Source organism: Stegastes partitus, unplaced genomic scaffold, assembly GCF_000690725.1.
Source record: "Stegastes partitus isolate 25-593 unplaced genomic scaffold, Stegastes_partitus-1.0.2 Scaffold399, whole genome shotgun sequence".
Lineage (NCBI taxonomy): Eukaryota > Metazoa > Chordata > Actinopteri > Pomacentridae > Stegastes > Stegastes partitus.
The window spans coordinates 8,292-21,460 of record NW_007578130.1 but is presented as its reverse complement, the minus strand read 5'-3'; the positions used below and the strand labels follow the sequence as shown (position 1 = coordinate 21,460).

The window sequence follows — 13,169 nt, the reverse complement described above, 5'->3', positions numbered from 1 at the left end:
GGTCCGGTCCAGGCTCGGAGTGTGTCGTGTGGTGCTGTCGGGCTGGACCGAGCGCAGCTGGCAGCGGGCTGTTTGTCTGTCACCCGACAGGTCCATTAGCTCGGGCCGGCGGACGGACAGATGGAGGCTCTGCAGGGTAATGAGCAGAGAAAAACGCTCGAAAACTGCTTCTTCACCAGAGAAGGAGGCTCCAAATTGAGATGAGAGACTCACACACACACACACACACACACACACACACACACACACACACACACACACTGAGGACGGCCATCTGTTCACTCTGTTCAGGTTTAGTGTCGAACTCTCTGAGATCAATTGACAGTAAAATAGTGTGGTGCAGGCTGTGATGTCTTTCTGCTCCGGTTCTCTGTTTGGAGAGTCGGGTTTTATGAGATGGCGCTCTTTTCACTTTTCCCTTCATCTGCGACGGCTTCTGTTTATTCCAAACAAACTTTTCTTGCTGCTGCGGACGGACACGTGGATGCTTTACTTTCAGAATCATTTTCTAGAGGAGGAAATAAAAAGAAGGGAAATGATCTCTTAAGGCTGCACCAGTAAATATTTTTATATCAACGTCGGATTAAATGAAGATATTTCTTACTGTGTAAACATCAACTGGTTCTGCAGTTCCCTCTGAATCTATGAACTGTTTCAGCTCGTTGTTTTGTGTTATTGCCTCCCCGGCACCACATGGCACGGTGTGGAGACCAAAGCAGAGCTAAAAGCAGAGTGAATTTTGAACTCACACATATTGTATTGACTGGGTTTTTACTTTATGTATTGTTTAAATCACTGGCTGTCGGATGTGTTTACACAGAGCTGACAGGAGAGAAGTATGGAAACCTGGGAGGCCAGTTAAGGTGTTTTAAACTGATTGGTTCTGGCTTTATTGAGCACAGACTCTTTTCTTACGTCGACTGTCTCACAGGTGTCATCCACTGAGAGCCAGATTTGTGGCAGCATGCTAAGGATGCCATTTGTAATTTACAGCGTCATCGCAAATGAGCAAAGTGGACGTTTGCTCTGTTCTGATGATGTTTAAGTCATCGGACACCTGATAGGGTAGATCTGTCCTCCTGGAAACTGGTTCTGAAAACACAAGCTCAGGAAGTCTTTGTCTTGGTGCCCATTGGGAGCTAAACCACCGCATACAGTTAATCCACAGTCTGACAAAACAATGCAGGTTTTCACATATTGATTTTTAAGCCTGTACTCTGTGGACTCTACGTTCTAGACAGATCCTACAGGATGCACTTTCTTATTCTTAGTGTACTTTAACTCTGTATTGTCTCTGAAAATTGGACTGGATTGGGACACAGTCCTTGTAAATAATAAATATGAATTATTATTGAAGTAATTATTGGTACTAAAGATGTTCGTAGTAAAATATGTTAGTAAGTCTGTTCATCTCTGGGCTCTTAGGAAAATGTTGTACGTGTTGATCCCGTTTCTCTTTTGTATAATAATCAAAAACATTCTTTCTTCCTTTTTAAAAAATGATTTATTTCATTCTAACTGTTTATATCAATCAAAAGACGTTTGACCACTTCTAGCTCTGGTTGTGCTGCTTTTTCTTTTTGAAGTGCAGGATAAATAGTTGTCAGTGAGTTGATGATAATGTGGCTCCGTAGCTGCTGGATGAATCCGTTCTCAACAGTTTATCAACATGTGAACTCCAGCAGCCTGTCCAGAGGCCATCGTGCTGCCTTCAGGTGACTGAACATCTCTCACTGGAGGGTTACAGGAACACACGCTGCTCTTCCCGTCACCACGTTGTCCTTCACTTTGAATCCTTTCTTCTTTTTGGAGAACTCAGTAACAAAGGAGGCTGTTGTCGTGGCCGACCCGACCTCTCCTCTCCTGTTCCGGGCCGCCGCGCCATCAGCAGCCTCTCAAGGCGAGCGAGCAGCTCGTACTTAGCTGTAATGGATCGCCGCCGCTCGGTGCTGTTGTTCTCGCCCGGAGGCCACAGAGGCAGTTTGCCTCGTGGCCGCCGTTAACTGGACTCATCCATCAGCCACATTTCCAGTCCACATGGTGACGCTCGGGGAGCCACAGAGGACCAGAAACACTACTCTTCATTACTACACAGCGCCACAAAGATGGAAACTCTACTTTTGCACCAAAACAGCCAATAGTGTCGTAAAAAGTCTCTCAGCAGTTTCCCTCCTGTTGCCATGCAGGCAGGGGACACGGTACCGTCTGGATGGGTTTCAGGGACACAGCGTGCAGGATTCAGACTCAAGGTATTGGGTGATGGAACAGGAAAACGCACCCACCAGTCGTCTGAGCAGGTGCGAATAGCGCCAGAATGGCGGCACGTCTCCCCGCTAATTGTGCTAACACTTCTCTGAGAACTTCCTCTCCACCCACGGCCCTGTGCTGTCCCAACTTCATGAAAACCTCATCCTGCTTCTCCCACTCATGTTGACGGAGGATTAAAGAGAACAGATTGCAAGACAACTTCAGCAGCTCCTCGGTCTATCGACGTGCCGTAAACAAGGGCTTCTCCTGCTACCGTGAACGCCAGAAATACTATTTTAGGACGCGACTGAGAAAGGAGACAATGGAGAGTGTAATCCTGGACTTTGTGTGTTTGGTGTGTGTTTGTCGTCTAGTTGGAGCAGAGCCAGCTGCAGAAAGACGTCCTGAAGCTCAACACCTACGTGGCCTTGTACAGCTTCGCCGCCCAGGAGAGCCACGACTTGGAGATGAGGTCGGTTCACACGTGCACATGCACGTCACATGCATGTTACACAACACGACACCGGTCATGGGATGCAGATGAAACATCACAGACTGACTGACTCTGACTGTAACGTTTTTATTATTCGTGTTTCTGGGATGTAAACTACGGCCGAGGTGCTGCAGTCTGACCTCTCCATGAAACTGGACTTAAATCCTGTGAACAACACAGACTGAATCCAGCTCTCATTAATTCATGCGAGTATTTTTGTCCCCAACAGAAAAATGTAAAACAGAAGAAGTTAAGCGGCTCATTTCATCTTTGCAATTTGTTCCAGTTCCAGCTCCTAAATATTACTTTTTAATTATGATCATTAGTTTTTAATTATTTCGACAACTCCTTTATGCATCTTATGTCTACAGCTACACAACAGCTACACAGATAATTACAATAGACTGATTAACTGCATCATTATTTCTTCTTCTTCTTCTGAAATCAAGTCGTCTTTGTGTTTTCTCTGTTCGTTCTGCGTAATCGCTTCACTCAGACCAGTACAGGTTAGAATACACCAGAACAGGAGCTAATTAGCGTCCTCGTTTTAGCCAACGCTCCTCCAAGACTTATTTCTCCGGCGCGTCCTCATTAACGGTACCTGCGCGTGTCGTCTATTAATACAGAGCCGCTCACGTGTCTCTTTAGATTCGGCCCGAGAGAGATCGACGGTCTTTGGAAGTAGCTTCATGAGACCATTTATAGCTCCCACGAGGCTCCGGCAGCGTGCCAGCGGCTCAGACGGGATACGCTGGTTTAACTTGATTTATCGCGGTTTAAATGATGAGACGTTCACATTCTTCACCTGCGTAATTTAGAATCGGGGCCGAAGACGGATGGAGTCTGAAGGAAGCTGCTGCCGCTTTCTGTAGCTGTTGGAAATTAACACGTTGCTGTAAAATGAGAAATAAAAGTCACTGGTGATGGAGGAAGGACTCAGAGTAAACCACCAAAATAAAAGTTTCATAAAATACAACATATATAACATCCATAAATGTGCTAAAAGCATCACATTTATTGCATGACATCCATCAGCGAAGCATTTAGTTTGGGCCATACAGCATCAGGTGGTTCTGCAGGACTGACCTCATGTGACCCAAACATTTCTTTTTTCATTTCTTGCATTTACAGTTCTGTCTTTGGACTTCAGAGTTCTGTTGCTGCTTGGTACCAAATAAGACCCAACATCACTACAAACATCTTCAGAGCGAAGCTACGTTCAGAGCTAACCGGTTAACTAGCTGTGTGCTGTGTTGCGTCTTCCAGCTGATAAATGGTCCTTTTGGAATTTCTTTTGAAGATAAAACGCCCTGTCTGGGCTTCAGAGGGTCTGTCCACTGCTGCCAAAGCGCCTGCTCAATGTCAGGCGTCTGGATTGGTTGGGTTTCTCTCTTATATAATATATCTGCGGTATAATACTGTAAGGTCTGGGCCTGAGATGACTTATATAAATCAAACTGAATGCAATGCAGCGACTTTCTACCTCACACGAGTTCACCAGACGCCACCGACACACAGAGTTCTGACTCAGGAGAGCTGATGTCGTGCACTTGGTAGCAAAGGCCGACAGATTTCCAACACACCCTGTGAGTTCAGTCGCTGATGTCCGGAGGTGTTGCTGCTGTAATTAGCCGCTAAGTAAAGCCATCAGCTCGTGTGGCACTGATTGGTCTGTGGCCAGAACCGACACACAGGTTGTAATCAAACAGTCTTTTTAGCTGCAGAAGGTTTGAAGTGACAGCAGAGGTGTTTAAGGTGCAGTCGGCTCATTCTGCCTCCATTCACGTCCTCCTCCCAACCATCTTCAGTTTGACAGATTATGAGGCGACACTAGTTTTTGAGTTAAAGCTTCTTACAGAGAGGATCTGGTTACGTCGATTCGTTTTCTTCACGCCAATCTGTGGAAGCGCCACAACGTGAGAAATAATGGAGCTACAGTTCTGAAGTTTTGTACACTGATATATACATGTGGCTGCAGGTGGATCAGTGGTTAGCACCGTGGCCTCACAGCTAGAAGGTCGCCGGTTGGCGTCCCGGTGAGGACACCCGGGATCTTCCTGCGTGGAGTCTCCATGTTCTCCCCGTGCAGCGTGGGTTCTCTCCGGGTTCTCCGGCTTCCTCCCACAGTCCAGAAACATGCTGAGGTTAATTGGTGATTGTAAATTGTCCGTAGGTGTGAATGTGAGTGTGCTTGGTTGTCTGTCTCTAAGTGTAGCCCTGTGATAGACTGGTTACCTGTCCAGGTGAACCTGCCTTCACCCTGAGTCAGCTGGGATAGGCTCCGCCCCCCATGACCCTGGTGAGGATGAAGGTGTAGAGATGATGGATGGATGAAGTGGAATGACCCGGCCTTGATAAAAGCTGCAGGAGTTCTAACTGTTAAGGAGAGGTGCTTTCTTCCCTGTTTCCTTTCCTTATCTCCTTCAGCACAGGACACATTGGTCCCACCTTCACTAAAAGAACTAATGCTACTCCAAGCTGTGCACCATCCACCTCAGATCCACCTCAACAACATGCACGTTATTAAGCAGCCTAGTTGGAGTCAGTCGGAGCCTCTGAGGCCGTGTTCCCTCGTGTCCTCATCAATCCTCCTTCACATCCTTCCTTGACGTGTTCGATCGAGGTCAAATAAAAGTGTTGAGGAAGAGACACAGGAGGTCATTTTGTCACCACTCTACTGCAAATCACGCTTTCATCTCAACAGCTGTGTTTTCTTAAACGTGAAAAGCTGTTAAGTTTCCCGTAAATCCAGCTTAAATTAGCTCAGATGGAATGTTACGCCGTCATCAGCAGGCCGCCATCTTTACGCACAAATACTGCGACAGCAATTTAAAGAATGTCCGGCCTCATTACCGCAAGACTTATTGCGATCTGAGGATCAGCGTCCGGGTTTTGTTCCCTGCCTGAGCCGTGATTGATGCAGCATCATGTGCAGCATACTTAGAAGACGGCCCTCAGCGGCGGGAACATCCATCAGCGGCAGTCCTTCAGCATAAGTACCCATTTGTTCCTGGTTCTCGCAGAAATCTTCAGAGGATTTAAGGATAAGAGCGCACTTGATCTCCCCGTCTCTTTCCAGCACACACACACGGTCCTTCGTCTCTCTTTGTTTGAGGGAAAAACCTCACTTGTCATCTGAAACTCACTGACTTCTTCCTCCCCGTCCAGCAACACCTTTGTTTCATGAGAATCCAGGTTCCTTCCTCCTCTGAGGCTCTCTGCAGGCACTAATCAACACATCAAACACACTGAGGGGAAATATGGAAAAAAAAAAAAAAGGAATCCTTAATCAAAAGCTTCATTCTTCATTTTAAGTGAGAAAATCAGGTTTGTGATTAATTCTGCTCGCCGCCACATGCTCTGATGATGTGATTACTCTGAATGTGGTGATTGCAACGATGATGATGGGTTTTAAAATATCAGCTTCAGAAAAACCAGCTCTCGTTGTAGTGGCTTCATTTCGTGACTCACTTTTTGTTTTTAATATTTGGACAGATTTAGACACAAAAGGCTCACTCGCTTCCTGTTCTCCCGACTGGAACATTTTGGTTTGTTTTCGTCACCTCGCAAGACTTTACGACGTCAGGTGCTTTGGTTTTCTCACCTACATTAAACAGTGTGCTGTGAGTCACGCCGATTATTACCGAAGCAAAGGGCAGCCAGTCTCGTAACCGAACCACAAAAGGAAGACAAAGGGAGAATTACGTAAACCAACATTTGGCTCGACTGCGCTGGTCCTTTTGATTTTTATTGGTCAAACCTAGCTGACGGCTTTGGAGCAGATGTTAGTAATTACGGCACATGCGGCGATGGGATACGATGAATCACGCATTTCCTGGATGGAGGGGAATTACTTACAGCAAACAGAATTAAGGTTTATCAAGTGTCATTTAGGGGTGAGAACACCTTCTGTTCTGCTGGATTATGCAGCATCCTCACCCTACATGTACTCATCTGATGGACTTGGTGTGTTTGGTCCGCTCAGCCCTGGGTCCTGGTAGACGGTGGCGGTTCAGCGTGTTCAGATCGTTAGCATGTGCCAGATTCACCGTGGCTCTGGTTCCCACCGCCTGCATTCAGCTCGTGCACAAATATACAAAAGAGGCGCTGGAGTCTGGTTGTGTGGAGCCACTGGCTGTGCACGGACGTCTGACTTTTATGTTCTTTCCACTCAGAACAGACAGCTGTCGGATCAGATCAAGTTAATTTGTACAGCAAGTGTTGAAACGAGCCTCGATGACCAAAGTGCTGAACGTGTTATCAGAAAGGCAACGACACAATATGTACAGAAAACAAGACAGGAAACGGGATTACAATCAGTCTTCAAAATAAAATGTAATAGACAAAACACACCGACAACCTTTAAGATCAAACTGTAACATGAAAAACTGAAAGAACAGCATCACACAGAGCAGCCGCTAGACTCTTGGGTTTGGAGCCACTGGCCTCTATCGTGAAACCTGCAGACGTTCTGAGAATCACACGTCAGCTTTAAGTTCAGTAGAAACTCCTGAAACAATAAAGAAATAAACAAAAGCAAGTTGAGAATTTCCAGCGACGGTTCAAACAGTTGCTGGTGGACGATATTTTCACTGCAATACGGAGAAAACTTCACTGGAGGCCGATGTAGTTTTATACACTCAGTAAAGTAAAGGTACTAGCTGGAGCCAGGGTTCCTCAGAACCAGTTCCACAAAGAACCTTTTAAGCAAGCGATCCTTCAAAGAACCATTTCTTCAACTGGTTCTTCAGAGAACCCCCAAACAGGCCTTAAAGAACCATATGAAGTGGTTCCTTTCAGCACCACAAGTGGCCGTCCCAAGAACTTCAGCGAAAAGAGACTCGTATAGACTCTAAAAACCATTTTCTAGATGGTTCTTTGTGGATCCACCGGGTTCTAAAAAAAACATCAACTTGATAATCGTCCAAGTTTCTTTACAGCAAACAGACCAAATATAAGAATTCACGATACATTTAATATTTAGGGTTTTGGACGACATATGACAAGATGCCAACTTTGGATTTATTAGCTTCTGTCACCACAATACCAACTTTTAATATTTTACAGAACCTCCTACAGTACGTAAGGAACCACCCCCTGATTAAAGAGGTTCTTCAGTTGATCCTTCTTCAGAACCATTTTAGAACCATTATTTTTGTGCGAATACAAGACAAACCCTCTCTGAGTAGTTCTTCCTCTGTTGTAATTGACTTTTTCTCTGGTTTTGTGTGTTACAGAGCAGGAGACAGGATCTTACTGGCGGACGACTCCAACGACGACTGGTGGAAGGTACGACACCAGCAAAGTGCTCTGAAGTAGTGGGAATAACTAACTTCTGAAGATGCTAATTTGTGATGAATTTGCATATTTTTGGTGGGTCCCCCCCTAAAAAAAGGCCATTAAAGAAATGAAGTGATAAATTACAGAAAATGAAGCCATCAATTACAGCAGCGAGGAAACAGGCCACGTCAGGACAGAGAAGTATGACGGATAAATTAGGGAGAGCAAAGGGCTGAATGGTGACTGCAGAGGCGTCCCGTCGCCAGCAGACCATGAAGAAGCTCATCTCGCATTCTGTTGTTGTGTGCAGGCTGCAGATGAACACACACATCTGGCCTGTTTGGTCTGTGAACAACAGAAACCAAGTCCAGAGGCCAACATGAGCCCTGATGTAACATGAGCTGTACATGGTGTATAAACCACGTCTACACTGGACTGAATCAGAGCAGGTGTCTGTACAGGAACAGGAAGTTGTTTTAGTCGAGGCTCTAATGCTGGCTTTGTCATCCTCTTATCTGAACTCATATTTCTTTTCAGGGGGTGATCGAGGACCGGATCGGTTTCTTCCCAGCAGCCTTCGCTCACCAGCTGCGGACCGGAGACCAAGTGTTCAGGTGCAACAGGACGTTCATCGGCTGCAAGGAGCAGGGCCAGATCACCCTGAAGGAGGGGCAGGTACTGTTGGATCTACCCTCTGTGATGACGATAACGATGAGTGAAGGCGTCTGATGGGAGCAGAGTGCAGTGCTGAATGAAAACCTTACATCTTAGATCAGGGGTGCCCAATCCTGGTCCTGGAGGGCCACAGTCCTGCATGTTCTAGATGTGTCCCTCTTCCGACACACCTGATTCAAATGATCAGCTCATCATCAAGCTCTGCAGAAGCCTGATAACGATTCTGATCATGTGAATCAGGTGTGTTGGAAGAGGGACACATCTAGAACATGCTGGATAGGGGTTCTCGAGGACCAGGATTGGGCACCCCTGTCCTAGATGGTCCTGCTACAGTCAGTGTCTACGTCCCTCGACTGGTTGGTTGTATTGTTCAGGACATGTTTAGGTGTTTTCAGCCTTCTGTCAGCAGGCGGCTCACATAGACCACGTCTCACCTCCCTGTCGCTCTGGTATCCAAAAACAGAGAACTCCATTTTTCTAGATTTGCAGAAAACTATTGTTTTTTTGTTTGCTTGAGACAAAATCGATCAAAGTGAAGATCTGACTCAGCAGAAATGACAACAACAGAGATGACTTTGGTTTGATTGATGCTGTCTCAGGTAGTCGTAGGTAGAAGTGGGTTTCCTGAAGGTTTGTTTCTGTTTTTGTAAATGAACTCTTGACTTGTTTTGTTGTGTGAACAACAGAAACTAGCAGCGCTGCCGGACTGCGTGATCCAGATTCCTCAGTGTGGTGGCTTCCACCCCAGATGCTGCTGCTGTTTCCGGTAGTAAAAGCGATTTGGAAAATGCTCACACATGGACGGCAGAAGGAGAAAGTTCAATGGCAGGCGGATACCAGCACATATTATCTAGATGATTATGGCTTCTTTAATTAATGCTGATTGCAACGTACTTCTTTGTATGAAAATGCTAAATCTGGGGGAAGCCTTTTACTTGTTTTCAGAAGACGTGTCGTAGATTTCTGTGACCTGAGACCCGACCCAGGACTCGAGTCGGGCTGGGTTCAAGTTATTCTCTAATCAGATGGAGTGCCGGGATTCAGTTAATTAAAAACACGAGCTTGTTTTGTTTAAACCACAGCTGCTTGTTAAGTGATGGAGCTTCGTGCTGCTGCCGATGTCGCCGCTCAGACTCTCCGTTCGGGTCGGTTTGGGTCGACTGACTCTGGACCAGGTGTATTTAAAGGCATTCATGTACGTCGGGTTTAGCTGTAGGTTTGCTTGAGGTCAGTTTTGGAGCAAACAGTGACTTTGCTGTGATGGAATATAAACCTGCTGAGTGAAATTAAAATAGGCTCAAAGCTCGACTGTTTTCCTCAAGAGGAGCAGCGATGTGCTTGTTGTTCGGGTTCATTGTTTCTGGGAAGACTAAACACACGGAGGACTAATCCAGCCCTCAGTATCAGGTATCAGAGGTCTTCATGGTGGGTTGTTGGGGAAGTCGTGACCTTTATCGCCGACGTTCAAGTTTCCACATTACACCTGCATCTAATTCATCATCACACCCCGGCCATTAGCGCGCATCAGATTCACATTAGCCAGCAGCTCTTTAGCCGTCTTATTACCCTCCTGCAGCTCCCACGTCGCCTCTTACCTCCAGCGACTCCTCTCACACAGACACTCAGTGAAAAGCTCGCCTGGACTCGGCACACGATTCCTTCCCCTCGCCGGAGCTAGCATCAAATTAGCGTTTGGGCATAATGGCTGTACTTAGATCTTGTTCCCACAATGCTTTCCAGGACATGCAGGGACTCTGAGGGGACTTAGAGTAAGTAGCCCCCAGTGGAGATGAAACCACCGAACACAAAATAAGTCTGTGACCCGCTGACTCTCTTTTCCAGTCGCACAGACCCAGGGGAGGATGTTGTGGAGAGCTCAGAACGAGAAGCAAGCGCAGCGTGTTCTGACAGTCAGTGATTAGAAAAACTGAATAATTCATCTTTAAAACGCTCTGAGAAGCTTTTAAAAAGCTGCAAATAAAGCTTATCAACATTATCAGATCTGTCAAAACCAGAGAAAAACAAACGGAGGCTGATAAATGAAATAATAGATAAAACAAACCTCACTGTGAAGACTTTTTCTTTTGCTCCTGTGACATTTTTCGCTGTAATCTGAACTCCTGCTCCTCTGTGGAAGCAGCACAACCTCGACCAGAAGCTCTCCACAACGTTTCTGTTCAGTAAACGCCAGAAATAACAATAAATAAAGACAGAAAGAGGAGGAGGGGAAAATGAAAGCTGCATTTCTTTGACTATTTATCTTCCACGCACACATAAAAAAGCCTGGAGTCAACATTTTCCCAGGAGTCCACAAGCGTTACCAGCCCTGGAAAAAACTCATATTGAACATACTGTGGATATTTGGTTACTGACTCGTCTCTTATCTGCTCAGTATAAACACAGCCGGCATTTCTGTACAAGAGTTTTTATGTCACATGACTGCTGGTCACAGCTGAGTCGTGCTGAGGATTGAAGTTTTTTTTTCATAAATCAGATTATTTTGGGGCATTTTTTAATGATGTGTGTCGTGTTTTTGGTGATTCTGGTCGAGGTTTCCAACCGAGCAGCACATCACCGATGAGTGGAGGACGGTTACAGGTTCTGGCTCTGATCAATGGTGTAATTGTGGCGTTGCGTAAAGATAACATGCCTTTCAAACCCACTGGCGGGTTTGGTGAGTCAGAGAGGTGTGACGTACGCCCCAACGAAGGATCCTAAAAATGAAATACAGCTGCAGAACACAAGCACGCACAAGTATGTGGACAAGTGTCTCCATAAACATTTGACCTCATAGTATATCTGCTGACATTTAGTGTGCGGTGTCATAAAGCGGTTATGCAACTGGACGAGAGGTGGAACGTCTTCAAGGAACTCAAGCAGGTCTAGTTGTTACGAGTAATTTATGAGAATAACCGTGACCTGGATGGCTGAGAATCCTCACAGACGTGGTTACTCAATGCTCCCAAAAGGGTTTTCTTCCTGCAGGTAGAGCAGGTCAACACTGTCCTCGTAGTTTGGTCGTAGCAACTGGACTTTCTGAGTTCCTTGAAGACGTTTCATCCAAGAGGCTTGACTAGAGTTCCAGATACTTCTGTCCTTAAGAAGCCCATGTCTGTGAAGATCCTCAGTCATCCAGGTCACGGCTATTCTCATAGTTTGATCGTAGCAACTGGACCTGCTTGAGTTCCTTGAAGACGTTCCACCATCATCCAAGAGGCTTCATCAGCTCTGACTGACTAGTTGGGAGTTCCAGATGCTGATATCCTGAAGGAGCCATTGTCTGTGAAGATCCACAGTCATCCAGGTCACGGTTATTCTCATCGTTTGATCGTAGCAACTGGACCTGCTTGAGTTTCTTCTAATGGCTCCTTATGGGCAGAAGTATCTGGAACTCCCAAAATGCTCCCAAAAGAGTTTTCTTCCTGCAGGTAGAGCAGGTCAACACTACTCTCGTAGTTTAATGGTAGCAACTGCTTGAGTTTCTTGAAGACGTTCCACCTCTCATCCAAGAGGCTACGACTGACTAGACTTCCAGATACTTATATCCTTCAGGAGCCCATGTCTGTGAAGATCCTCAGTCATCCAGGTCATAGTTATTCTTGTGGTTTAACTGCTGGACTTGCTTGAGTTTCTTCTGATGGCTCCTTAAGGATATCTGGAACTCTAGTGATCGAAGCCTGTTGGATGAGAGGTGGAACGTCTTCAAGGAACTCAGGCAAGTCCAGTTGTTATGATTAATCTATGAGACTAGCCGTGACCTGGATGACTGTAAACTCCGTATCAGCACATCGGTGTCACACAAATAACCTCAGAGATGTAGGATGCAGGGTCCTTCCTGTGGAACAAGTTCTACCTTCATGCCGTCATTAAACTGTGTTGACTCTCGTCAGCTTCTCGTCGTCGGGCTAACTTCTCTCCTCCGGCTTCACAGATCTGCGTGAGCGGCGAAGTCGAGCGAAGCGGCTTCATCAGGGTGGCGAGCGGGAAGAAGAGAGGCTTCGTGCCCTGCGACGTTCTGGAGATCATATGAGGCCGACGCTCAGAGAAACGAAGACAGAGAGAGAGAGAGAGAGAGAGAGAGAGGAGGCAGGAGCAGCCACCTGGAGGTCGGAGGAGGAGGAACCGACGACGCCTGAAGGAGCTTCACCTCTTCACAACCTGGAGCGTGAACTTGTGCGAGTGGTGCTGGCTTTGCCACCAAAGACTCCACTTTTGTCGCAGGTCTCCCTCCACGTACAGAAAGAGATGCTCGGACGACGACTGACTGTTTGCTAGGAGACGGGAGATCACTGTGTCACTGGATTTGATTTAATTTATAGATCCTGTATGTGTTGGTTTTTATTTCCTCCTTAGTTTTACTCGGCAGCAAGACGTTTGTTTTTGACAGCGGGCCCGCTAAGTGACCGCTTCAGCCTGAAATAAGCAAACAGCCGCTCGCTGGAGTGTTTGTTTGTCGAGGTCGCAGCACAGAAAC

At 46.3% G+C, this 13,169-nt stretch overlaps 1 protein-coding gene across 2 annotated transcripts in view; it reads left to right on the top strand.

Moving 5' to 3' along the window:
* stac (SH3 and cysteine rich domain) overlaps positions 1–13,163 on the top strand; it is a 34,725-nt gene extending 21,562 nt beyond the window's left edge. For both annotated transcript variants that reach the window (XM_008285361.1, XM_008285360.1), the window contains 4 exons: positions 2,622–2,719; positions 7,978–8,029; positions 8,558–8,695; positions 12,627–13,163. In XM_008285361.1, coding sequence (XP_008283583.1) covers positions 2,622–2,719; positions 7,978–8,029; positions 8,558–8,695; positions 12,627–12,725 — 387 coding nt within the window. In that variant the 3' untranslated portion in view covers positions 12,726–13,163. The remainder of the gene's footprint in view (positions 1–2,621; positions 2,720–7,977; positions 8,030–8,557; positions 8,696–12,626) is intronic.
* Positions 13,164–13,169: the final 6 nt, after the last annotated feature.